This window comes from Gopherus evgoodei, chromosome 4 (genome assembly GCF_007399415.2).
Source record: "Gopherus evgoodei ecotype Sinaloan lineage chromosome 4, rGopEvg1_v1.p, whole genome shotgun sequence".
NCBI lineage: Eukaryota > Metazoa > Chordata > Testudines > Testudinidae > Gopherus > Gopherus evgoodei.
In genome coordinates, this window is record NC_044325.1 from 154,489,247 (window position 1) to 154,516,049 (window position 26,803).

Consider the following 26,803-nt stretch of genomic DNA (forward strand, 5'->3'; position numbering starts at 1 on the left):
AATTTGGAACAATTTAACTTTGGGACCATCAGGAGGTTTCATTCTGATAATGTCTAAACATTTCATTTTAATAATGTTGAAAGTCTGTTTTGAGAAGGTAAAAAATGTATCATTTCAGTAAAGAAAATGTTTTGGGTTCAACCTTCTCTCTTTTTTTTTATATTATATTAAACTATTAACTATAATATACACTTAGAGCATAAAATATGGCAAGTCAAGCATAAAAGTCTAATTAGGCAGGTGAAAAAATAAATTGAAGTTCAACTAGCAAAAGACTAAAAAACTAACAGCATTCTTTTAGGTACATCAGAAGCAGGAAGCCTGACAAAGAATGGGGGCGGCACTAGATGACTGAGGCGCTAAAGGAGCACTCAAGGAAGACAAAGCCATTGCAGAGAAGCTAAATGATTTCTTTGCATTGGTCTTCACTGCAGACGATGTGAGGGAGATTCCCACACCTGAGCCATTCTTTTTAGGTGGTGGATCTGAGGAACCATCCCAGACTGAGGAGTATTACAACTATCCACGCAAAATGGGGACTAGATTAGCTGTTACCTCTCAAGAGAGAGATCTTGGAGTCATTGTGGACAGTTCTCTGAAAACATCCGATCTAGCTGCAGTAGCAGTCAAAAGCTAACAGAATGATCAGAACCATTAGGAAAGGGATAGATAAGAAGATATCATAAGGCCACTATATAAATCCATGGTACGCTCACATCTAAAATACTGTGTGCAGTGTTGGTCAGCCCATCTCAAAAATGTATATTAGCAGTGGAAAAGATACAGGGAAGGGTAACAGAAATGACCAGGGTTATGGAACAGCTTCAATTTGAGGAAAGATTAAAAGGATTGGAACAGTTCAGTTCGGCAAAGAGACGATGACGGGGGGATATGATTGAGGTCAATAAAATCATTAATGATATGGAGAAAGTGGATGAGGCAGTGTTATTTACCCCAGGAAATGCTATAACCCCCTTCACAAAAGACAAGAATCAGACATCAGCCAAAGAAATTCATAGGAAGCCGCTAATGACTCCTGCCATGTTTACCAGCAGGTTACTTCTACTAGAGATATTTTGTTGCCTTCCTGATCATTTCTTAACAGTCCAGCTTAATCAATGTATCTATGACATCCTTCCAAGAACCCAGTGTAACTAGACCGTATTTAATCTCACTATCCATGTCATATACAGGAGCCATAAATGGTTATGGATCAACTCTCCCATCCTTCACATTGCAACAGAACTAAGAAATGGTGCCCAAATCCTTGTCTCCAGCCCAAAATTAGGGTGCGCCTATACCTCAAATACTACCGCAGCACAGGGCCGGTGATGCACCTGTAGCACTTCAGTGGAGATGCTCACAATAGGGATAGGAAGGGTGCTCAAATCTGCGTCATTAATTGACCTTCCTAAGAGGCAGTAGCTTGGTTGACAGAAGGATTCTTCCATGGACCTAGCACTGTGTATGCCAGGGGTTATGTTGGCACAGCTATGTCTCTCAGAGGGTGTGTGTGGATTTTTCACACTCTGGAGAGACGTAGCTACACTGACATTAGTTTTCAGTGCAGATCAGCTCCTATACAGATGGGAATAGAGTGAAAGGATATGAAATAGTTAAAAAGCAAATCTTTAGAGAGGGTGGGGGCAGTTGTCTGGTGCTGTTTGTGAGACTCTAGGCTGACATAGCCATGGGCCCAGCGGAAGGACCTTGCTAATCTCCCCAGTGGTTTCTAAGCCTTAGGTGAGACACTTGTGCACATAGACTGGTTTACCTCTGAAAATCCTTTTGCTCTCATGCTGCAGTTTTTGCTGTTAAGATGAAACATAGGTGTGTGGTGGTGTTTTTTTTAAGAAAGCTGGTCACTGTGTTAATTACTCTTCACAGCTCCCGAAGGGAAGATTGGCAGGCCCCACACCCAAATGGACCAGATGAGAAGCCCCTGTAGATACACAGGAGGCGATAACCTACGAGTGGGAGAGTCTGGAGATTCCATCCCAGGACAGGTGAAGGAAAGAGCCCAAACATGTGAGGGAGTGCACAAAATATTGTGAATACAGGGATGAGCCAGTTCCAAAGAACACTGTGATGGCCACCAGGTGGAAGATGCAGGTGGAGGAGGCTTTGCACCAGTCCTCCATGGATTTGACCAAAGAGGGTTCAAAGAGGCAGCTCAACTGTTAACTCTTGACGTGTCTCATGTTGGCTACATTGCATAACCCAGAGCAGCCTCACCACAACAGCAACTGTGATAAAGCAGTGGGGGAAATGTTGCGCATATGACTCCCGTGACATCTTCAGAGATCCTGCAGTGGATGAAATGTGCCAGACAAATACATGGAAACCATAGCTATCACTATCAAAATGGATCTTACCTAAGGGACAGATCAGCATTTAAGTTTATCCATCTTCCCATCTCATGACATTTTAAAGCATCACTTTGAATAGTTTCCAAGGTATAAACAGAGAAACTATTAATGGCACAGATACCATCCAAAAATGGGACATGTCATGTCATGTTACCGAGAGAGGAAATTTCATTTTGCTGCATGTACTGGCCCAAGCTGAATTTAGCTCTTCAGATATTTGTACAAGATGGGTAAATAAAAATCATTTGGAAAATGGACAAGCTCAGAGAATTGGCTCTCCCCACATCCTTTAAGGGTTTCATTAGCATCATTGAAATCAATGGGAGTTGTGCACTTGATTTTTAAGGCACACTGGGTCCAGCCCTAAAATATTACCATGTGTTACAGGTTCGACTGAATTCAATAATGCCAAATGGCTCGGCTTAATCAACTTTTAGGAATAAAAGATTATTAGTAACAAATAATGCAGCATAACAGAGAAAGAAAGACTACATATATTACCAACCCATCTGCATGGTAACAGTGCAGAGGTCAGACTGCCTGAAAATCTCAGCTTCACTCTGTCTCCATCTATACTAGAGTTGAGGGTTTTTTTATCTCTTACCCTTTGACATGTTTTTGAATGTTTTTGCTAGGCTTGCACAGACTGAAAAGTAAACAGGACAACATGTATAACTAGTTTATTATCTATGCTTTGACCACTATATTTGAGAAGTTGGCAAAACCTTAGAAGTATCCTCTAGCATTAAAAACTTGTTTTAAAGCTCATGTTAGTGGGGTGTTAGCAAAATTATTTGTCTTGTCCTTGTTCTCTGAGAGTACAATAGTTCACATCTCCCCTTGGCTAAATACCTTAACATAAGTAAAACTAATTTTGGAAGATCTTAAGATGAATACAATTCATACGTATAAACATACCTACTATTATTTATAATACTGTATATGATATTGGCTAACACTATAAAACTAAGATAGATAGATAGATAGATAGATAGATAGATAGATAGATAGATAGATAGATAGATGGTTGCAGGAGCCAAGCATAAGAGAATACCTAAAGGATCTCAGGTTGAACGTGTTTCTTTAGCCATGTTGAATTCCGCTGCTGTATACAGAGGAAGCGTCATGCAAAGATTATGTCATCTAACAACAGTACAGTTTCAGCATGAATATAAAACATTCTAAATACAATGTACTACACCTATTCACTACTTTCTTATTGTGGTTACATCACATCTCCTTTTTAATTGCACTTATACCTGAAACAACAAATTCCATGCTTTCATTAACATATTTTGTCTGTGTGAGTTTAATGCACCCATTTTCTATTAGTTAGCAAAAGACAATTAGCATTGATGGTACATGATTCTGTCTGTTAGACAGGTTTCCTATTTCCATATTTTTGTGTTATAAGAGCCAGCTGCACAAACATTCACAAAGTCCCCCGTTTCTTCTCTGATAACGATTCCTGCCGCATTTAGTGATGGAAGAACTTTGCGAGATGGGTTTATGTATCGTGCCTCTGACTTGGCTGGACACACAATGGGGCCTGGCCTTCATCCAGTCAACCCATAACTCTGTGCTATTGCAGCCCTTTCTTAACCCTTGAGTCTGCCAGTGCCCCTCAACCGTGATCTTGAGCCATTTTTGCCAATTCAATCCCAGGTTTTTAGACATCTCTGAAGAAAAAAAAAAGCATCTTAATCCCAATCCATTGCATTCTACCTGGTAACTGCTTTTAAAGTTTCTATATCTGGGCTTTCAATAAAACAGTGTTATGAATGACTCAATTCTGATTTTCTCTGCAGTTACAAAAGAATTAAATAAATGTAACAGAAAATGCATTTTCAATAAACTTTTCCATATTTACTCCTGACTGTATATAATTATTGCTAGGGGGATGTTCAGATTTAAAACAGGGGAAAGGGATGGAAAGCAGCATCAATGCTTCAAGGAACTTGAACAAAGTTAGAAGCCATCAGATTGGCATCCCACTATCTACTGCTCCCATGTGACCTAAAGGGCATTTTAATGATGCCCTTTGTGCCAGGTGGGAGATTGACAGCTCTAAGGGATTCTGTCTCCAAATGCCTGCAGACCACATAAATACCCCCTGCCTCTAGTTACTCCTTTTGAATCCAAGACAGAGAGATGTCTCTCTTGCAACAGGCACCTTTAATATTACAGGACGAAGACTAACGTGAGTAAAATAAATGTTTTCTTTTCTTCAGCTCCCTGGTAAATACACCCAGATCCATTCTTTTCAATGAGAAACGGGTTTTTTTCCCTATTCTCAAAGTGGTGACTCTTTTACCACCAAAATGTTTTCTTCATGATCTCCAACTGTATAATTTGCAGTAAAATGGGATAAAAAGCCTAAAATACCCTGTATGAGGCATGTGATTTTTTTTTAGGGGGGAGAGGTTTGTATATGGGGCTAGAGACCCTCAGATGTTGTTGATGGTGCTATGATAATCAACCTCAATAGAGCTGTAATGATTTACACCAACTAAGTATCTGGCCTAATGTGCTTTAATGAGCTAAGTTTTTGTATATGATCCTCAAATGAAAAAAGGGAAAAGGTAAGACAAAAATACCCCTTATTGGCCAGGAATCCAGTTACTGGGGATTTTGTTTTCTGTAAATGCAGTTCATGCTTTTGAACAACAAATGTTTTCATTTTAAACTTCTTCGAGCAGGTTTTCTACTGGTGAAATATTCTAGATTGGCAGCCCTAGAGAGACATGATCTCTCTCTGTTGAAAAAAGGTTCTGTACAAACGGGCAGCACTGGCTTCCCCCAAACCACAAGTCTCTGCTCCGACGGAAGGTCTTGCGGGTTCAGAGTGGATACACAGGGATAATGGAATGAAACTAAAAAGCTCTTGTATATTTCAGATTTTTCTCATTAGCTTGAGGTGGAAGAACAAGCACATTTGGACCCACTTGGATCCCAAGGAAACGTCTCCCTGGGCCCTGTCTGACTGACATTCCCTGTTACAGAGGCACCTCATTGTGAAGTTCTAGGTGGCTATCAGGTGCGTATTCACTATGAAGCTGCTTAATGTCTCTGCTTTCAAAGTATCTTCGGAGAAAAAAAGGCCGGTCCTCATAGAGTCATAGACTTTAAGGTCAGAAGGGACCATTACGATCATCTAATGTGACTCCCACTGTCTCCACGCACCCTGGGTACATGAGAGAGATTAACAGAGCTTCAAAGTATGCCTACACTGCAGAAAGGAAAAATGACCCATGGCAGAGAGTCCTAGATGTAAGGTCAATTGACTATCTCTTGGGGATTGCACTACAGGCAAAAAAATAATTGTGTAGACATTCAGGCTCAGGCTGGAGCCTGAGCTCTGACACCAGGCGAGGTGGGAGCGTGATCGGCTATTGCCATAGTGAACATGAGAGAGATATTTTATCTGAATCTGTATTCAGTAGGCTGTTTCTCTCCTGAATGATGATCTTTTCCAAACCCACTTGAGTTGCTTCTGATTCCCTGCTGAGTTATAACACTTCCATGCCAGTGCCAGGGGCCAGAACAAGTGTGAGAGCTTCTTTCAACCATGATTTAATTACAGCCTCCCTTTGTTGACCTCTGCTGTTCATTAATACCTCCTTTACTTATGTAAACACCCCCTCTGTGAATATTAACTTTGTTATCTCCAAAAGAATCGTCTCTGTGGAATTTGCTCTAGGGCTTTATTTCAAATGTGCGGCTTTTGCTGACTTGTCATGAATATATCCTGGTTCCGAACTGATGATTTCAATATGGAAGGGTGCTAGGGCTGCAATAGAAGGCTGGTTTTCAAAGACCTCATCCGCCTTTCTGCCCTGTATCAGGTTGTTGCAGAGTTCAGAGAATTAGAGAATCATAGGGTTAGAAGGGATCACAGGGGTCGTGTTCTAGTCTAACCCTCAGCCAAGATGCAGTGTTTGCTGTGTCTGACTAATCCAGGGGTTGGCAACCTATGGCACATGTGCCAAAGGCGGCAAGCGAGCTGATTTTCAGTGGCACTCACGCTGCCCGGGTCCTGGCCACTGGTCCAGGGGGCTCTGCATTTTAATTTAACTTTAAATGAAGCTTCTGAAGCATTTTAAAAACCTGATTTACCTAACATACAACAATAGGTTAGTTATATATTACAGACTTATCGAAAGAGACCTTCTGAAAATGTTAAAATGTATGACTGGCACGCAAAACCTTAAATCACAGTGAATAAATGAAGACTCAACACAGCACTGCTGAAAGGTTGCCGACCCCTGGACTAACCTAAGACCCATGGCTCCAGCCTCCTTTTGAAAACTTCGAGTGAAGAAGCTTCCACAACCTCCCTTGGCAGGTTTGTTCCATTGTCCTACTGCTCTGACACTTAGGAAGCTTTTCCTGAGGTTTAATCTAAATCGGCTGTGCTGTAGTTTGAACCCTCTGCCTCTTGTCCTGCCCTCTGTGGCAAGAGAAAAAAATTTTCTCCAACTTTTTTATAGCAATGTTTCAACTATTTGAAGATTGCTATTATGCCCGTCCTTAATCTCCTCTTTTCCAAACTAAACATACCCACTTCCTTCAGCCTTTGCTCACAGGGCTCGCATTCCATCCCTTTGTCACTCCTCTCTGGATCCTTTCTAGTTTCTCTACATCCTTTCAAATGATACAGAGCTGTAGAATGCCATTAAGAGATATTAGCAAATACCATTGCCTGCTAGGGATGCAGACTCAAAATTCTGATGTGATCTTTCTATTTTATTTTATTTTCCTTCAAAAGGAGTAAAATCTTGGCAATTATACAGCTCACATGAAATTAGTTTAAGTTTGCAAATGTCACACAACCAGAACAGCATAACTTGGCTTTTGTATCTTGGCTTTCTATTGTATTTCACAATGGTGGTATCCACCTCCCAGTCCCATACGGTTTATCTTGAATCATAAACTGTACCTTGTCTGTGTGTCTTTCTTTTACCCCAACAGGATCTGGAACATATGGCGCATGGCAATCACACTGGAGTGTCGGTGTTCATCCTTCTAGGATTCAAAGGCAGTCTATCACTGCAAGCTGTTCTCTTTGTGATATTTTTGCTTCTCTACAGCATGAACCTAGCGGGGAACCTCAGCATGATCTCTTTAATCAGGACAGAGACGCGGCTACACACCCCCATGTATTTTTTCCTCAGCAATTTGTCCCTTATAGACATCACTTACTCTTCCATTATTGCCCCTAAGGCACTGGTGAACTTCCTAACAGAGAGGAAAGTCATTTCCTTTGCTGGGTGCGCCACGCAATTTTTCTTTCATGCCTTCTCTGCGAACTCTGAGGCTTTGCTTCTGGCTGTGATGGCATATGATCGCTTCATAGCTATATGCAAGCCGCTGATGTACATGCTCATTATGTCCAAGAAAGTCTGCATACAGCTGGTAGCTGCATCATACTTCTCTGCCTCTGTTTATGCCATTGTGCACACAGGCTCTTTGTTCAGCCTTTCCTTCTGTGGTCCCAATCTCATTGATCACTTTTTCTGTGACATCCCCCCACTCCAGAAACTCTCCTGCTCTGACACTCGCATGGGTGAAACTGTGCATTTCCTCTTTACCTCCATAGTTGCATTAAGTACTATCCCGGTCATCCTTGTTTCCTATGTTTCTATCATGGTGACCATCTTGCGAATCCGCTCCAACCAGGGAAGACGGAAAGCTTTCTCCACCTGTGCCTCCCACCTGACGACTGTGTCCATAATGTATGGGGCTCTGTCCTTTATGTACTTACGACCCACATCCAGCAACTCAGTGGAGTATGACAAAGTGGTGTCCGTGTTCTATACGCTTGTGATCCCCATGTTGAACCCCCTGATCTACAGCCTGAGGAACAAAGAGGTGAAGGACGCCTTGAGGAAGACAATATACCAGAAAATTATTCCTCACTGAATCTAACTGAGAGGCTGGTTTTCGTGATTTAATAATAAATAGAAGTGAGAGGAGCTGGTCTGAAAATGGATCTTCTCTCCAATGGAAAATGTTGAGATTTCAAAAAAAGAAAGTCATCCTAACTGAGGATAAAATGGGATGATACTGAGTACTTTTCTGGAAGTCAGGGAGATCCCAGATCCTGGGTATTCAGGTAGTCACACCCCCCACCCCCGCAACCCACCCCTAGCAGCACACCAGGCAGGCAGCCTGGGGAACTGACCCCCAGAAAGACTGCTATTTGAGTAAGAGTCTGAAATGAAGAGCTTGGAGATACCCCAAAGGGAAACTGAGATGAGGGGCCACTTGCAGGGCTGCCTCAAAGCCACAAAGATACATTCAGGAGGAGGCCACACATATACAGGCTGAATTAAAATGCATCACAGGAAGTCTGGTCATCCTTTCTGGTTTCCTACCAGGCCATGTGCATGCTTGCTGGCTGATGGATGGGTGGGCAAGCCGCCCTGTTTTTGCAAGCTCTCAGGCTCCCTAGCCTACTTGATCCCTGGGATCCCCATCTTCCTTGGCAGCCAGTTGCCCAGGCTTCCTGCTTGCTGTGCTGATTGACTGGAGAATGTCCTGCATTGCCAGGATCTGAGACTTCCCTGACTTCTAGGATGCCCAGATTGTCCGCTTCCCTAGCCACTGTTTTTTCTATATTCAATCCCCTTTATTTAGTGGGCTTTTTTAAGTAAGTTCTCTCTGATGAACTTTATATGTATGATGCTCTTCTTCATGTGGTGCAGATAGGCTGAAGTCATCCAGATTCAGTGTTATTTCCCCCCAGAATTAGGTATTTGAGTGAAATATAATAGCTGATCCTCTCTTCAGTAGTCACTGTGATCCAGTATAAACGACAGCACAAGAAGCAAGGCAGGAGAGAATCAGAGTCGGTAACGGCAACTTCACCATGCTGGCTGAGCAGCAGGCAAGAAATATAGCCACAAAAACCACAGTTTGGAACAATTTAACTTTGGGACCATCAGGAGGTTTCATTCTGATAATGTCTAAACATTTCATTTTAATAATGTTGAAAGTCTGTTTTGAGAAGGTAAAAATATATCATTTCAATAAAGAAAATGTTTTGGTTCAACCCGATTTCTTTTTTTTTAATTTTTATGTTATATTAAACTATTAACTATAATATACACCTAGAGCATAAAATATGGCAAGTCAAGCGTAAAAGTCTAATTAGGCAGGTGAAAAAATAATTTGAAGAGCAACTAGCAAAAGACTAAAAAACTAACAGCATTCTTTTAGGTATATTAGAAACAGGAAGCCTGACAAAGAATGGGGGGCGGCACTAGATGACTGAGGCGCTAAAGGAGCACTCAAGGAAGACAAGGCCATTGCAGAGAAGCTAAATGATTTCTTTGCATTGGTCTTCACTGCAGACGATATGAGGGAGATTCCCACACCTGAGCCATTCTTTTTAGGTGGTGGATCTGAGGAACCATCCCAGACTGAGGAGTCATACAACTATCCACGCAAAATGGGGACTAGATTAGCTGTTACCTCTCGAGAGAGATCTTGGAGTCATTGTGGACAGTTCTCTGTAAACATCCGATCTAGCTGCAGTAGCAGTCAAAAGCTAACAGAATGATCAGAACCATTAGGAAAGGGATAGATAAGAAGATATCATAAGGCCACTATATAAATCCATGATACGCTCACATCTAAAATACTGTGTGCAGTGTTGGTCAGCCCATCTCAAAAATGTATATTAGCAGTGGAAAAGATACAGGGAAGGGTAACAGAAATGACCAGGGCTATGGAACAGCTTCAATTTGAGGAAAGATTAAAAGGATTGGAACAGTTCAGTTCAGAAAAGAGATGACGACGGGGGGATACGATTGAGGTCAATAAAATCATTAATGATATGAAGAAAGTGGATGAGGGAGTGCACAAAATATTGTGAATACCCGGATGAGACAGTTCCAAAGAACACTGTGATGACCACCAGGTGGAAGATGCAGGTGGAGGAGGCTTTGCACCAGTCCTCCATGGATTTGGCCAAAGAGGGTTCAAAGAGGCAGCTCAGCTATTAACTCTTGACGTGTCTCATGTTGGCTACATTGCATTAACCCAGAGCAGTCACACCACAGCAGCAACTGTGATAAAGCAGTGGGGGAAATGATGCGCATATGACTCCCGTGACATCTTCAGAGATCCTTCAGTGGATGAAATGTGCCAGACAAATACATGGAAACTATAGCTATCACTATCAAAATGGATCTTACCTAAGGGACAGATCAGCATTTAAGTTTATCCATCTTCCCATCTCATGACATTTTAAAGCATCACTTTGAATAGTTTCCAAGGTATAAACAGAGAAACTATTAATGGCACAGATACCATCCAAAAATGGGACATGTCATGTCATGTTACCGAGAGAGGAAATTTCATTTTGCTGCATGTACTGGCCCAAGCTGAATTTAGCTCTTCAGATATTTGTACAAGATGGGTAAATAAAAATCATTTGGAAAATGGACAAGCTCAGAGAATTGGCTCTCCCCACATCCTTTAAGGGTTTCATTAGCATCATTGAAATCAATGGGAGTTGTGCACTTGATTTTTAAGGCACACTAGGTCCAGCCCTAAAATATTACCATGTGTTACAGGTTCGACTGAATTCAGTAATGCCAAATGTCTCGGCTTAATCAACTTTTAGGAATAAAAGATTATTAGTAACAGATAAATGCAGCATAACAGAGAAAGGAAGACTACATATATTACCAACTCATCTGCATGGTAACAGTGCAGAGGTCAGACTGCCTGAAAATCTCAGCTTCACTCTGTCTCCATCTATACTAAAGTTGAAGGGTTTTTTTATCTCTTACCCTTTGACATGTTTTTGAATGTTTTTGCTAGGCTTGCACAGACTGGAAAGTAAACAGGACAACATGTATAACTAGTTTATTATCTATGCCTTGACCACTATATTTGAGAAGTTGGCAAAACCTTAGAAGTATCCTCTAGCAGTAAAAACTTGTTATAAAGCGCACGTTAGTGGGGTGTTAGCAAAATTAATTGTCTTGTCCTTGTTCTCTGAGATTACAATAGTTCACATCTCCCCTTGGCTAAATAGCATAACATAAGTAAAAATAGTTTTGGAAGATCTTAAGATGAATACAGTTCATACTTGTATAAACATACGTACTATTATATATAATATTGTATACGATATTGGCTAACACTATAAAACTAAGATAAATAGATAGGTAGACAGATGGTTGCAGGAGCCAAGCATAAGAGAATACCTGAAGGATCTCAGGTTGAATGTGTTTCTCTAGCCATGTTGAATTCCCCTGCTGTATACAGAGCAAGCATCATGCAAAGATTACGTCATCTAACAACAGTACAGTTTCAGCATGAATATAAAACATTCTAAATACAATGCACTACACCTATTCACTACTTTCTTATTGTGGTTACATCACATCTCCTTTTTAATTGCACTTATACCTGAAACAACAAATTCCATGCTTTCATTAATATATTTTGTCTGCGTGAGTTGAATGCATCCATTTTCTATAAGTTAGCAAAAGGCAATTTGCACTGATGGTTTACGATTCTGTCTGTTAGACAGGTTTCCTATTTCCATATTTTTGTGTTCTAAGAGCCAGCTGCACAAACATTCACAAAGTCCCCCGTTTCTTCTTTGATAACTATTCCTGCTGCATTTAGTGATGGAAGAACTTTGCGAGATGGGTTTGTGTATCGTGCCTCTGACTTGGCTGGACACGCAATGGGGCCTGGCCTTCATCCAGTCAACCCATCAGTCTGTGCTATTGCCAGGGCCGGCGCTACCATTTAGGCAGCCTAGGCAATGGCCTAGGGTGCCAGAATAATTGGTGGGCGCCGTTTTGCCGGAGGGGGCGGCAGGCGGGTCCAGTGGAGCTGCGGCAGTGGTGCCTACAGAGGGTCCGGTGCTCCGCGGCTCCGGTGGAGCTGCCGCAGTCATGTCTCCGGACGGTCGGCTATTGCAGCCCTTTCTGAACCCTTCAGTCTGCCAGTGCCCCTCAACCCTGATCTTCAGCCATTTTTGCCACTTCAATCCCAGGTTTTTAGACATCTCTGAAGAAAAAAAAAATATCTTAATCCCAATCCATTGCATTCTACCTGGTAACTACCTGGTTTGGCTATTGTGCCTCTGACCTGGCTGGACACAATGGGGCCTGGCCTTCATCCAGTCAACACATCTCTTGGAAATGGTCATTTGCCATGTGACATGGATTCTGCTAGGGTAATTACTGATCAGGCCTGATCTAAGTCCACTGTTGTTGTGATTCTTTCTTTAAGTCTTAGGATCAAATCCTTCAAACGGTTGGTTGTGGGGTTTTTGTTTTGTTTTTTGTTGTTGTTTTTTTTCTTTCAAAGATTCTGCTCCCATTTTAGGCAAATATTTCTATTCTGGAAATCATTTAAGAGTGTGATTAAATCCCCCAGATTTCAATGGGATTTAATCATGTGATCAATGTCAAGCATATGCTTAATGGATTCATTAGATAGAGATGGGTGCGAGCACATACCTAAGGGCTTTCCAGAACTGAGACCTTTATTTGTAAGAGCTCTAGTCTGGTAAAATGGGAAATCTTTCCAAACTGGCAACACATCTCAAAAGAGGAGAAAGCTTTGACTGTACATTTCAGGACAGACAGTACAACATGTCCAGCAGATGTTCAGAGGTACTGGGCTTTCAGTTAGACACCGCAGTTAGGAAGCCCAAGTCATAGCAGTGGTCAGCACCCAACACTGAGATAAATAGTGCAGGTCCCAAATGAATAATTTAGGTCCCTAAGTGGGAGCGGAGACCTCTGGAAAATCTACTCACTTGTTTGGGTGCTGAAAAGTTAGCTATTGGAAACAGAGCTTTTTGGAAAAATCTGGGCATTAGTTTTTGTGTTTTTTTAATGAGAGTAACATATTTGGTTATTCATATAAAAATAACGACACAGAAAACTCACTTCTCCTTCTCGCTCCCATTTATTGATTAAACACCATGTCTAACATTTACACAGAGGAAAAACTTTCTTTTCTATCACCCTCCAAAGACCTCTTTCACCTCTGTTCAGAGGGGTAGCCATGTTAGTCTGCTTCAGCAAACACAACCGAAGTACTGGGGCTCCTTAAAGACTAACACATTTCTTTGGGCATAGGCTTTTGTGAGCTGGAATCCACTTCATCAGCTTATGCCCAAATAAATTTGTTAGTCTTTAAGATGCCACAGGACTCCATTTTTTTCACCTCTTGGTTCCTCAGGCTGTAGATCCAGGAGTTAAGCATGTGGATCACAAGGCTATAAAACACAGAGATGACCCTGTCCTTTTCCATGAAGTACTTTCAGCTGGGCCATGAATATATAAAAGAGCCTGTTCCATAGAGGATGGTGATGGCCATCAGATGGGAGATGCAGGTAGAGAAGGCTTTGCTCCTGCCCTTCATGGGCTTGAGCTTTAGAAGAGTGACTACAATGTACATGTAAGAGATGAGAATGATCAGGAGAGGAGATGTTACAACCATAGCGGCACAGGAAAAATGAACAATGTCTGCAATGCGAGTGCCAGAGCAGGTCAGCTTCAGGCTGGGGGGGCACATCACAGAAGAAATGATAAGGAAGTGCTATTTAATAAAACCTTGACTAACCTCATGCCCAGTCCAGCCAAAGTGGAGTGAGTACCCAATAATCCAGGAAGAACTGACAGCTGTCTACAAAGCAGTCTGCCTCCTCTAAGAAGAAATCAACCACCTAAACAAATTTCAGCTCTAGATGTGTAGACTAGGCCAAATTCTCAGCTGTATAACTCTGTGGAAGTAATTTACTTCCCATTATGAGGCTTAATTGGAAGGTTTCCCTTAGAAACTTTAGTGAAACAAACCACTGTCAATCTTTTAGGGAACCAAGCAACCATCAAGTATAAATGACATGTGGATGTTCATGATACAAAAAGGATTATTGCCAAGTAGGTAGAAGGTGGCACAGAATGGCCTGGCATTATAAAAGTGGGTTTAAAATGCTTCAGCTTGGCTCATTGGGACAAGTCCTTGTCTCTAACTAATATCCTGGAAGGAAAAGCCGGTACACTCAACAAGAGTTCATCCAAATATTAAGTGGTTGAAAGGACTCAAAGGTTCAAGATGTAGAGAGATTTAAAAAAAAATAAAAATAAAAAATAAGAATGCTTTTTTCAACCACTCTCAATTTTAGGATTTGACTCACGGGTTTTGAGCACCTGGGGGTGGCAATGTGCCCTTAGCACAAACTGGTGCCTGAGTGGGAGCTGATCTTCTGTGACCATCTGCTTACTCCCCGAGGTGCCCTTCTGGTGGTTGTTGGGTGTCGAGCTCTTCGGAAAATCCAGGGCTGCTGACAGAATTGCTGTGCCCCTGGGGAAACTGTGAGGGAGGCTCCAGGCCCCCAGAAGGGGCAGGACTTTAGGCAGAAGGGCTGGGGCTGGGGGGCTAGCACCCCCTGCCCAAGATGCCTTGAGCGCTGCATGGCCCTTGCCGCCTGGGGCTCCAGCAGTGATTACCGCTGCCCCTTTTGCACCCACACCACACCCATTGGCAGCTCTGGGTGCCCCACTTTGCTGCTGGCCCGACCAGTGATTAAATCACTGTGATTCAAAGTGGCAGGGAGCCCTGGGCAGCCCAGGGCTTCCCCCCACTGCTGACACACCGCACTGCACAGCTACTGTGACTTAAAAGTGGCAGGGAGCTTCCTGCCGGTACTACCCTGGCAGCAGCAGTGGTCTTGGGAGCCCTGGGCCCTTTTAAGTCACCAGGGCCCGTGGTCTGCCACCCTTGCCCGCCCCCTCCACCTCCAGTCAGCAACCCTGGGAAAATCTACCTTCCTTTGTTCCTTTTCATGGTAGGTACGCACATTGGGTTATTCACAGAAACCAAGCTAACAATACAGAGAAATCACTGCCTGCCTTTTCTTCCCTCTATTGAATTAAAGCCATACCCAGTATTTGCATTTACAGAGAATTAACCTTCCTCTCTCTTATCCTCCTAAAGGCCTCTTTGACTTCTTTATTCCTCAGGCTGTAGATCATGGGGTTCAGCATGGGGATCACCAGGGTATAAAACACTGAGATGATTTTGTCCTGATCCATGGAAGACTTTGAACTAGGCCGTAAATACATGAAAGAGCCCGTTCCGTAGAAGATGGTGACAGCCGTCAGGTGGGAGGCGCAGGTGGAGAAGGCTTTGCGTTGGTCCTTAGCAGAGCTGATCCTTAGGATAGTGACCACGATGTATATATAGGAGATGAGGATAATCAGGATGGTAGTTGATACCACTATTGTCGCACAGGTGAAATGAACAATGTCTGTGATGCGGGTGTCAGAGCAGGACAGCTTCAGAAGAGCGGGCACATCGCAGAAGAAATGATTGATATAAGCATCACAGAAGGACAAACGGAATATAAATACAGTTTGCACCATTGAATTCAGACAGCTCATGAAGTATGACCCCAGCACCAACAGCACGCAGAACCGTTTGGACATGATGACAGTGTAGAGCAATGGGCTGCAGATAGCCATGAAGCGATCATACGCCATCACACTCAACAGCCAACATTCACAAGAGACAGCGATGCAGAAGAAGAAAAACTGCACAGTGCATCCAGTGAATGAAATGACCTTGCTCCTTGCTGCAAAGGTCATCAGCGTGCTGGGAATTATGATGGTGGAGTAGCTGACATCTAAGAGGGCCAAGTTGCTGATGAAAAAGTACATAGGGGTGTGAAGTCGGGACTCAATCCTGATTAAGGTGACCAAGGTGAGGTTCCCCATTAGAATCAGCAAGTAGATCAACAGAAACACTACAAAGAGGGTGACCTGCAGCTTCAAGTTGTCCGTGAATCCCAACAAGATGAATTCAGTCACCAGAGTGTGATTTCTCTCTCCCATTTATCCCAGATGCACTGTCCTTGGCAGGTGAGAAAAGTGAGGTGTACACTGAAAGAGGAGACAAATAAGGCCTGTAGTCAGTGCATAAGTCTGAAGAGATTATAACTATTAAATATACCTTATGATTCTCTTGGTCACTGTAGTGACTAGACCATATAGAGATTTAAGAGTTTGCTACTGGCTTCAGGCTATACAGGTGGGTCTTCTAGTTCTGGCAGTAGAAGCTCATACTGTTAAAGTCAGAGCCATAGTTCAATCCCCATTGCCAACAATAAGTAACAACCAACACAGATTTGTCAAGAAGAAATCAATCCAACTCAAGTTAATGTCCTTCTTTGACAGTGTAACCAGCCTAGAAAATGAGGTGAAGCAATAGGTATGATATAGATTTTAGTAAGGCTTTTGACACAGTTGCACGTAACATTTTCATAAGCAAACTAGTACGTCTGTCAAACAATTAAAAAATAATCGTGAGATAAAAAAATTATTGCTATTAATTGCAGACTTAACAGAACACCATTTACTTAAATGTTTTTGATGTTTTCAACAATATATTGATTTCAGTTACAATACAGAAGACAAAGTGTATAGTACTCACTTCATGTTATTATTTTATTGCAAATATTTGCACTGTAAAAGATAAAACCGTATTTTTCAATTCACCTCATACAAATACCGTACTGCAATCTCTTCATTGTGAAAGTGCAACTTACAAATGTAAAATTGTTTTCACATGGCTTCACTCAAAAACAAAACAGTGTAAAACTTCAGAGCCTACAAGTCCACTCAATCCTACTTCTTGTTCAGCCAATCACTAAGACAAACAAGTTTGTTTATATTTACAGGCGATAATGCTGCCTGCTTCTTATTTACAATGTCACCTGAAAGTGAGAACAGGCATTTGCATGGCACTGTTGTAGCCAGTGTTGAAAGGTATTTATCTCCAGATATGCTAAACATTTGCATGCCCCTTCATGCTTCCACCACCATTCCAAGTTAGGTTAGTTTTGAGAGGAAAACTCTCTAACTGTAAGGATAGGTAAGTATTGTCATAAGCCTCCAAGACAGGTTATAGAAAACCCAGAATCTGAGACCATAATCCACATCAATGAGCTCTACCATTGACCAATGGGAATCTTTGCATAACAAGCTTCTACTCAGTGTGAGAAAGGATATGACACATGGACACATACATTTCCTACTCCAGAGCCCATTTGCAGCTCCCCATCCCAGTGGAAGAGTTCTCTGCCTGCACAAGGCACCAAACATACTTATTCCCAGATCCCTACGCTGGTCTCTCAGTGTGTGCCAGGTGCATGCACCAAACATGCATCTTTCCTGCTCCCAACTCAGATCCCAGAGCTGTGTTCTGTGCCATGCACTCACCGCACCTGGTCTGTGCACTATGCCGCACACTGAACAGGCCCCGAATGTGCCTGTGGCATTGCAACTCAGCCCTTGTTGAACTTGTGCCATACAGATCACATATCCAGTCCGTATACCAGCACCGTGTGCATGTGCCACTCATCGAGCATGCCCATTCCTGGTTCCTTAGTCTGCTCTCATTGATACATGCTCAGTTCCCGGCTACAATCCCAGAGCTATGTACTGTACCAGGCACAGTTCTCAGCTCCCCACCCCGTCCCGTGTGCTGGTGCTATGCGTTGAGTGAATTTGTTCCCTGTGGCTGGCACAGATCCTGTTCATCATATTGAGTGCTGCCAGGCAGGCGTTCAGTGAGCCTATGCCAACAGAGAGGTGATTTACCCTGGCTGGGAATCTTACACTAGCCTCTCCGGTGTCATTTTCTGTGTGGCAATGATTCCCTCCCATATCATCAAGGCTCTCCATCACCATCCAGGCATCATACCTCTGACCCGGAACTGCTCACCAAACTGTCCCCCACCTACACGTTGGCAGATAGCTCTATGGCACTGGGGGGGGGATGTCTGTGGAGGGCTAGACATCCTCTAAAGTGACCGTTCCCGCTCATGCTTCCAAAGTTGCTTCCTTGTGGTCCCAAACACCGAGCAGAAAGGCACCTTGAGAGCACCAAGGTGGACAGCACACAAAATACCGGAGTAAAGGGTTGGGACACACAGTCCTTTGGTTCTAGGGACAGCATCTGTGCCCTTAAGTCACCAAGGGAGCACACTGCTTAGTGTGTGTCACTCACAAAGGAACTGATCCCAGGACAGTTCAATGGTATATGGTTTCTAGCAGTCAGAGCCCTAGTTTTGTTCCCTACCTCTGTAGTTCTCAACAAGGAGTCTGGGGCAGGTTTCAGGGTTTACTCCAGGCATGGCTGGCATTAGACTAGCTAGGGCCCAGGGCAGAAAGCCAAAGCCCCATCATACAGGATGGCAGCCCATGGCCCCAACCCCCGTACCCAAGACTGAAGCCAAAGCCTGAGCAATTTAGCTTTGCGGGACCCCCTGTGGTATAGAGCTTCAGGCAATTTTATCCCCTAATGCTGGCCCTGGCTTTTCTAGGCAGAAATACAGTTGTTGTGGCACAGCTGGGCTCTGGAGTTTTTATAGCACGTTGGGGGGCATGATGACTCAGAAAGAAAAAGGTTGAGAATCCCTGCCCGGGCTTCTCAGGAATCTCTTAACCAAATTACCCCAAAATAGCACCACCAGCTCTACTCCAAACTGCCCAGCAGCATATCATTATGGAAATCAATGTACATATATGTCGATTTTTATACCCTGAAAATTATAAGCAGCTGATTTTAGGAAGAGCTGCATGGCTGGATCCTCAGAACAAAATGATTCCAATTTTATATCTCAGATCCCATCTCTGGGTCAGTTCTACTATGTCACTTTCAAAGGCAATCCCCTGATGCATACACATTTTGAAACATTTGGAAAAATCAGCTCCTAAACCAGGAACTTTGCTCTCAGGGCTGGGCCGGCTCCAGGGTTTTGCCACCACAAGCGGTGGGGAAAAAAAAAAGCCATGATTGCAATTGTCAGCAATTTAGAGGTAGCTCCACCGCATCACTTTCTTATTTGGTGGCAGGTCCTTCCCTCCAAGAGGGACTAAGGGATCTGCCGCCGAATTGCCTCCGAAGAGCTGGATGTGTCGCCCCTTCCTTTTGGCCACCCCAAGCACCTGCTTGCTGAGCTGGTGTCTGGAGCCAGCCCTGCCTCAGGGCAAAAGTTCTAAAAGAAACCTCTGCAGAATGTAATTAATATCCACACGCAGGCTAAGGAAGTTGCCAAGGCCAGGACTGAAGCTCACAGCTGAAGAGTGATGCTAAGACTCGATGAGCACAGACTGTCATCTTGAGCCAGCCTGAGTATGCCCACAATGCCCGCCAAGCCCAGGTTTGGGGTCAGGTTTGAGCCCAAGTCCCCTTCAGTCCACACTCAGCGCAGTCTGGCTAGGGTTAGCAAGAACTCAAGAACCGTGAGGCTGTATCTCAAGAATTCCAAGCACAAGGGACTATCCATTTGTACCTTACCCTTGGCTTCCAGGAGGCATCGCAATTTTCAAGACTCATAGACTCTAGGACTGGAAGGGACCTCGAGAGGTCATCGAGTCCAGTCCCCTGCCCTCATGGCAGGACCAAGTACTGTCTAGACCATCCCTAATAGATATTTATCTAACCTACTCTTAAATATCTGCAGAGATGGAGATTCCACAACTTCCCTAGGCAATCTATTCCCAAGCAAGCATGCTGATTGTAAAGCACTTACAGAAACCAGCTCTTAAACAGTAGACAAGTCCCATCGTTAAGTATACCACAGCTACCACACCCCTCTCATAAGCCAGGCCCTCAACTAGAGCAAATGACCATTGATTTCAGAGACATTACAGCCATTGAGAATGTGGCCTTTTTGTAAAATCTACCTCCACTGCACTTTTTTTCATACACGACTCTTACCTAAGCAGTCACTTGTGTGTCCCAGATTACCTGAGACATCAGCGTGACTTTCCTTATCGTGTTACTGTGCAAAAGGAAAACAATAATAGATGGATGCTTCAGACAGTCCCTTCTCCAGGTGAATTGCCTCCAAATTAGAACTATTTCCACTTGCAAAAAAAAAAAAATCAAAAGAGAATATTTACACCACCTCCACTAGAACCAGAGTGATGAAACCCACCTGCAGCAGGCAGATGTCTGTCATTGTTGACCCCACCGAAAGAATTGTATTTGGAGACCGCTGGGTTTGTTTATATATTAGTTGAAGTGGCATTTGCAGATGTAATCCCTGGGTGGCCCACAGAGTTCTGCATATCAGGCTAAGCACAGATGGGATCATTAAAATGTCTTTCAAGTCCTCGGGGGATAACTGCACATGGACGTGTTGTCTTCAAAACTTGGGCTCACTTCATGAGCTCACTTCATTCCCTGTTCTTAGGTTCAGAGAAAATTGGCCCATTTTCCTCAGCCAGGAAGCTGAAGGATCCCTCACCCGTAACAGCCTCATTGTAGATGCAAAAAGCAACATACTGTATTCTTCTAGGTAACAAATGTTGAATCCTTCTACGTAACAAATATGGTTCCTCATGTTATTCCTCTTGCTAAATATACCTGATGCAGCCTCCTGGGATCTGCCTTTGGTGTATGTCACACAAGATACCTGTTTCAAATCTGGTCAGTATGTGCAACTTAGATGTGCTAGCAAGACTTTTCAATACAGGATTCATGGGGCAAAAACACTCATCCTTGGGCCTCACTCTGCTCCCACTAAAGTCAATTCAATGGGAGCAGAGTAAGGTCAGTTTGGAGTGCTTTTGATAACCCCGCCCTTTGTCATCTCTTCTCCTTTCCAAAAACATCTTTTAGCAATCTATGAGACTCTTCAATGTACTGCTTTGATAGGTCATGTGATGTTCATGAAGGAAATGTACCTTCAAAAGCAAAGTGTTCTGCAAAGCTGAATGAGAACTTTGAAAACATTGTATGGATAATTTATTCACCAAATGTTAATGTCATTCCTCATATAAGTTATTCAAATAATAGTGTTTGCCCAGCTGCAGAGCTGCTAAAATAACACTTAAATTAATACAAAGAAGTAATGTGGTCTAGTGCATTAGATACTGGGCTGGGAGCCAGGAGACTTGGATTTTATTCCTAATTTTGTCCTGCTGTAGGACCTTCAGGAAGTCTATTTCCCTCTCTCTGCTGATACAGTGCTTGGCACAACAAGGTCACAGTCTCAATTAGCTGTACTGCTTGGTGCCCCCAGTCATGGAGCCAGCCCCACATTGTGCTACATGCTGGGGTTGGGCAGATGTATGAAATCTAAGATGCCCCAGGTAACATGAATCCCACTCAGCTTATTACATAGAATTGTGTATAAAAGTCATCGAAAGATGGGGACAGATCGACTGCTATGAACTGGATGGTTGGGTTAAAGGAACAGCACTAAAGGGTCTGTAAGACATCTTGTAAAGTCATGGGTTGGCAGGGCAATGAGCTGAAAGATTCCACAAATGGGAGGAAATGTTTATAGTTGAATCCACCCAAACGTGTTTTGATAGGTTAATGATCCGTGGGATGTAGTATCCATGCTTCAAAGGATGTTGTTTATCTGGGGTTGAGGTCACTACATGGTAGCACGGGGACAAGTGGGTTGGAAGGCCTGAGATTCACCATTATGGCTTCCACCTCCATCATCCTCTGGCATCCACCATGACACAATTGGTCCTTCATCGTCCTGATCCTGAAAAACATCCTCACCAGACAAAGCCAGAGAAAAGGAATCAGATGATATCACCATCTGGCCCTGCTTCAGCTAAATCCTGAATATTTGGGATAGGAGACTTGTGTTCCTGCTGTCACACCCTCCCTTATGTGATATATTCCTTCCCCACCTTATATGTCCTCTTTCCTGTCCCTTTCCTTTTGCCTCTTTCTCATGAGCATCTGTCTTAGCCAACAACTATATGCCATCTCATTATTTTAAATAAAGTAGCCAGACACTCCAATTTAAACACTCTGCACTAGGTAAAACAGTAAAAAAAAAAGTTTATTAATTACAATGAGATAGATGTTAAGTGAGTACAAGTAATGAGGCTTAAAAGTCACAAACTGTTATAAGAAAAATAAAGATAAAATATTTACTAGTGTCTAACTTAATAAACTATGTTAGATTCAAACAAAGACTCTCACTACAGACTCCAGCATATTACTGACCAAGCTCTTCAGTTTGGATCCCTCCCCATGAGTGCAGTGGCTGTTTTCTTTTATCTTCATAGGTGTGATGCCAGAGCTAGACAGGGAGAGAGATGATGGGAGTGTTGGGGTGTCTTCTCCTTCTTTTTATAGTCCTGCCCCCCATTGAGAAGCATTTCCAGATGGGAGAAAGGTGATAGGCAGTCTGGTGAAGAAAGGAAACTCCATACAGTTTCTTTGCTCAAATGTAGATTTCTGTCCCTGCCCACTTCCTCGTCAAAGAATGGCCACTTAGATGGTAATGGTGCCTCAGACTTCTTGACTCAGACTTGATGCCTGAGGTGTCAGCTTGCCCTTTGTCTCTGAGGAAGTGGTTTAGCTACTCCCTGGACTTATCTGGGAAACATGCTTGAGTCATGATTTCATCTTATGTTCATAACTTTACATGTAATGATGCCATGTGCATTTTGCCATGATATTGACCAGCAAGCTATGTGTTTTTAAATAATGCCTCACAAGGCAAACCTTTTACAAGTATTATAACAATACCGTGTAGAGTGTGACCATGGGTCTATTCTGTTAACATCCCATTCAGATGCATGGGGCAGGTAACTGTAGGACATACGTCTTTGGGAGCTATGTCAACCCAACCCAGCAGGGAGCTCTGTCTGGCAGGAATGAAGGAATTCAGTTGGCTTGCTCTCTTCAAAAACAGATACACCCTAGCTGCTGGGGTAAGTACTGGGGGGGTGTCCTGCCACACCCCGTTCATCTCTATGGACAAAGGAAACTCCTGATGCTACCCAAGGGAGCGACAAACAAACATGATGCTACTCCTGGGTAAGAAAATGCATTAGCCTTGCCTCTCTGGAAGGGGATGGCACCTCTGTCATCACCATTCCAAAGTGGAGGGTGAGGTTACGGGGAAGCGGGAGGGAACATGCCATGATCTGCCTAGGACTGTAATTTGCCTTTAATTTTACTCTTATCACTTTGAAAAAAAATTGAAGTTATTTTTCAGTTTAACAAGTTTAGTGGCATGAGCAAATACCCCCTGGTCCTCATCTCACACAAGTAAAGAGATGTACTAGGCAAGCACTGGCAGCGGGGAGCTTTAAGAGGTTCTTTTCCTTTACAATATTTACATGGGAAGAAATGGTTGTGCTGGGATATCGGCAGTTATCTCGGGAAGATGGGAGAAGGGCGGGTGGGGGTGTCTATTAACAAAAACTGGAACTGGTCAAACGGGGAACGTTATTCACAAAAAAAGTTTATCCCTTTTTTCCTGTGGGAAAAAATCCACCAGCTCTACTTAAAGCTCAAACTGTGGCAGTCATTCAGCCGCCTTCCCTGAGATTCCAAATACCGATACTTCCATTTCAGCAAAGATCTGTGTATTTGGGGGTGGGGGAGCGGTACTGATTTAACCAACGTGAAGCACGGACAAAGACTAGAAGTCAGGAACTCCTCCACTGCCACCGACTGGTCGTAATAACACTTTGCACTTATACGTATACAGAGATAATAAAAAAATAAGAGAAAAAAATAATGTCATGCAGGCACCACCATGGTCTCAGTTCTTTTTCTTAGGGTATGTCTGCGCTAAAGCTGGTAGGTGTAACATCCATCTCAGGTAGACATACCCCTTCTAGCTCTCATCGTGTAGCCCAACAGCACGAGGGCTTATCCCTGATTACATGCCGAGGGTTTCAAATGAGATCATACTTGGGGTAGCTAACCCGTCCCGCCATTCGCACCACTATGGCTACGCTTCTGTTTTTAGCATGCTAGCTTGATCAGAGCTAGAAGGGGTATGTCTACCCTAGCTGAAAATTACACCTCCAGTGCCTCTATAAACATCCTCTTAGTGTGCAAGCAAGCTTTGACTCTGGGAGGAACATGTGGTGTTGTTATCATAGTTGGGTAAAGTAAGTCTTTGGTTGTAGAGGCAGCTTTGGAGGGAATGGGAGTTGTGTGAGTGGCAGGAGAGTTTGCTGTCTGCCTTGGCCTCTGATTCGAGACAATTCTTGAGGCAGAGTTGCTCCCTGTGCATCGGTGTTGGGATGAGATTCCTGGAATAAGAGATTGCGCTGCTTGTTGTTTGACCATCTCATTTCAGGACTGGTATACATGTGTGAATAGAGCAAGTTACCCTCAGAATACAGCCAGATTCTGCATTGTAGATTTAACTGCTACTGGGAAGCTGACCGGCAAGGCCCCAGACATTGTCAGAGGGGCAACAGAGGTTTCAGAATAAGGGGTAACAATATTATTTTATTGTCCATTATTTATACTGAGCCACAGGGGCTCTTAATGTCCAGACAAAGAGAAAGACAAGGTCACTGCCTTGAAGACCATACCATGGACAATAGTGACATCACTATTAGAACAAGAAGCAATGGGCTTAAACTGCAGCAAGGGAGATTTAGGTTGGACATTAGGAAAAAGTTCCTAACTGTCAGGGTAGTTAAACACTGGAATAGATTGCCTGGGGAAGTTGTGGAATCTCCATCTCTGGAGATATTTAAGAGTAGGTTAGATAAATGTCTATTAGGGATGGTCTAGACAATATTTGGTCCTGCCATGAGGGCAGGGGACTGGACTCAATGACCTCTCGAGGTCCCTTCCAGTCCTGGAGTCTATGAGTCTATGAATCATGCAGAGTTCATTGATATATTGGAATTGCCTAAATTTGCAACTTTTCACATTTTTGGAGAAAGAAATGTGTGGGCAGTTAATTTCTTTAGGGCTGATTTAACTTCCTGGTTTCTCAGACTATAAACCACAGGGTTCAATATGGGGCTAAAGAAGGTATAAGACAAGGCAATGAAAGTGTCCTCATCTAGGCAAGAGGTTGATTTGGGTATTAAATAGACAAAAAAAGCACAGCCGAAGTGTGTGATCACAACGATGAGATGGGAGGCGCAGGTGGAGAAGGTCTTGCGCCTGCCTGGTGCAGAGTGGATCTTCAGGATGGCGGCGAGGATATAGATGTAAGAGAGGACGATTCCCGTGAAGGCGCCTAGCAAAACAAAGGCACACAGAAAAACAATGGCCATCCCAGCGATATGATGGTCACTGCACGCCAGCCTCAGAACGGGCGAGATGTCACAGAAGAAATGTTTGATGGCATTGGGCCCGCAGAAGGGCAAACTGAATACAAGGGAACTGATGCCTAGCGCTATAAGAAAGCCAGTTGCACATGAAACAGCGACCAGCTCAACGCAAACCCTCCTGGTTATCACAACTGGGTATTGCAGTGGCTTACATATGGCCACATAGCGATCGTAAGCCATGGCTGACAGCAGAAAACAATTTGTGGCCCCAAAGCCGAAGAAGCAGAACATTTGAGTCGCGCATCCCAGGAAAGAAATTGTTTGGTTTCCCAACAGCAAATTCACCAGCAGCTTGGGGACGACAGCGAAAGTGGTGCAGGTTTCCGAGAAGGACAAAGCGAAGAGTAAGAAGTACATGGGGGTATGGAGGCTCCGATCAACACTGATGGCTGCCAGGATGGCAATGTTGGAGGTCAGGATTATCACGTACATCGGGGAGAACACCAGGAAAAGCACAATCTGCCACTCTTCCAGGCTGGAGAATCCCAGCAGCAGAAATTGAGACACGGCGCTCTCGTTTCCTCTGGGCATCATCAAAAGCATCTAAACTCAAAGGGGAAAAGGAGGCAAAAGATCTTAGGAGTTATACAACACCATCAGAGTTGCTTCCATTAGCTCTAACACAGCCTCAGACATGATCGAATGATTGGTGTGAAGGAATTAAAACAAGCCCAAAACTGCTGATTTTTTTAATGGTATTTTATCATTTATTTTACTGTCATGTATTCCTTGCTCAGATATTGCAGTAGGGGGAGCCCACTTAAGGAGCTGGGTAGATTGACTGATTGATTGATAAAGTTATGATATAACAGGAGCTTTGGCTGTGATATGCTCTGTTTCTGGGGAGATTATACAGTATAAACAATGACAATGTAAGTTTATTCCAACCTATTTCCCCAACTTAACTCCACTTTGTTTCAGAAGGATCACTGCCAGAGAACATGAGAACGGCCATACTGGGTCAGACCAAAGGTCCATCTAGCCCAGTATCCTGTCTGCCGACAGTGGCCAGTGCCAGGTGCCCCAGAGGAAATGAACAGAACAATCAAGTGATCCATCCCCTGTCGCTCATTCCCAGCTTCTGGCAAACAGAGACTAGCGACACCATCCCTGCCCATCCTGGCCAATAGCCATTGATGGACCTATCTTCCAAAAGGAACCAAGACTTCATGGACTATTTAATATTATTACAGTTATTTAGGTAGTATCCAGGAACCTTAATCATAAACCAGAATCTATTGTGCTAGATGCTGTACAAAAACAGAACAACAAAACAGTTCCTGCCCATAAAAGATTACAATTTAATTACAA

At 43.4% G+C, this 26,803-nt stretch overlaps 3 protein-coding genes across 3 annotated transcripts; 1 reads left to right on the top strand and 2 right to left on the bottom strand.

Annotated features, from left to right (window-relative positions):
• The first annotated feature begins 7,178 nt into the window (after nt 1-7,178).
• LOC115651320 (olfactory receptor 1019-like) lies at nt 7,179-8,291 on the top strand. Its single transcript, XM_030562253.1, has one exon. The coding sequence runs from the start codon at nt 7,353-7,355 to the stop codon at nt 8,289-8,291; it is 939 nt and encodes a 312-aa protein (XP_030418113.1). The 5' UTR covers nt 7,179-7,352.
• Nucleotides 8,292-15,310: 7,019 nt separating this feature from the next.
• LOC115651646 (olfactory receptor 1052-like) lies at nt 15,311-16,246 on the bottom strand. Its single transcript, XM_030562740.1, has one exon. It carries the CDS (start codon nt 16,244-16,246, stop codon nt 15,311-15,313), a length of 936 nt encoding a protein of 311 aa, XP_030418600.1.
• An 8,832-nt stretch (nt 16,247-25,078) lies between these two features.
• On the bottom strand, nt 25,079-26,023 carry LOC115651321 (olfactory receptor 10T2-like). The gene has a single exon (XM_030562254.1). It carries the CDS (start codon nt 26,021-26,023, stop codon nt 25,079-25,081), a length of 945 nt encoding a protein of 314 aa, XP_030418114.1.
• Nucleotides 26,024-26,803: the final 780 nt, after the last annotated feature.

Bases quoted from the DNA above. Each gene is read 5' to 3' on its own strand.
- LOC115651320 (XM_030562253.1), top strand. From the start codon at position 7,353: ATGGCGCATGGCAATCACACTGGAGTGTCGGTGTTCATCCTTCTAGGA.
- LOC115651646 (XM_030562740.1), bottom strand. From the start codon at position 16,246: ATGGGAGAGAGAAATCACACTCTGGTGACTGAATTCATCTTGTTGGGA.
- LOC115651321 (XM_030562254.1), bottom strand. From the start codon at position 26,023: ATGCCCAGAGGAAACGAGAGCGCCGTGTCTCAATTTCTGCTGCTGGGA.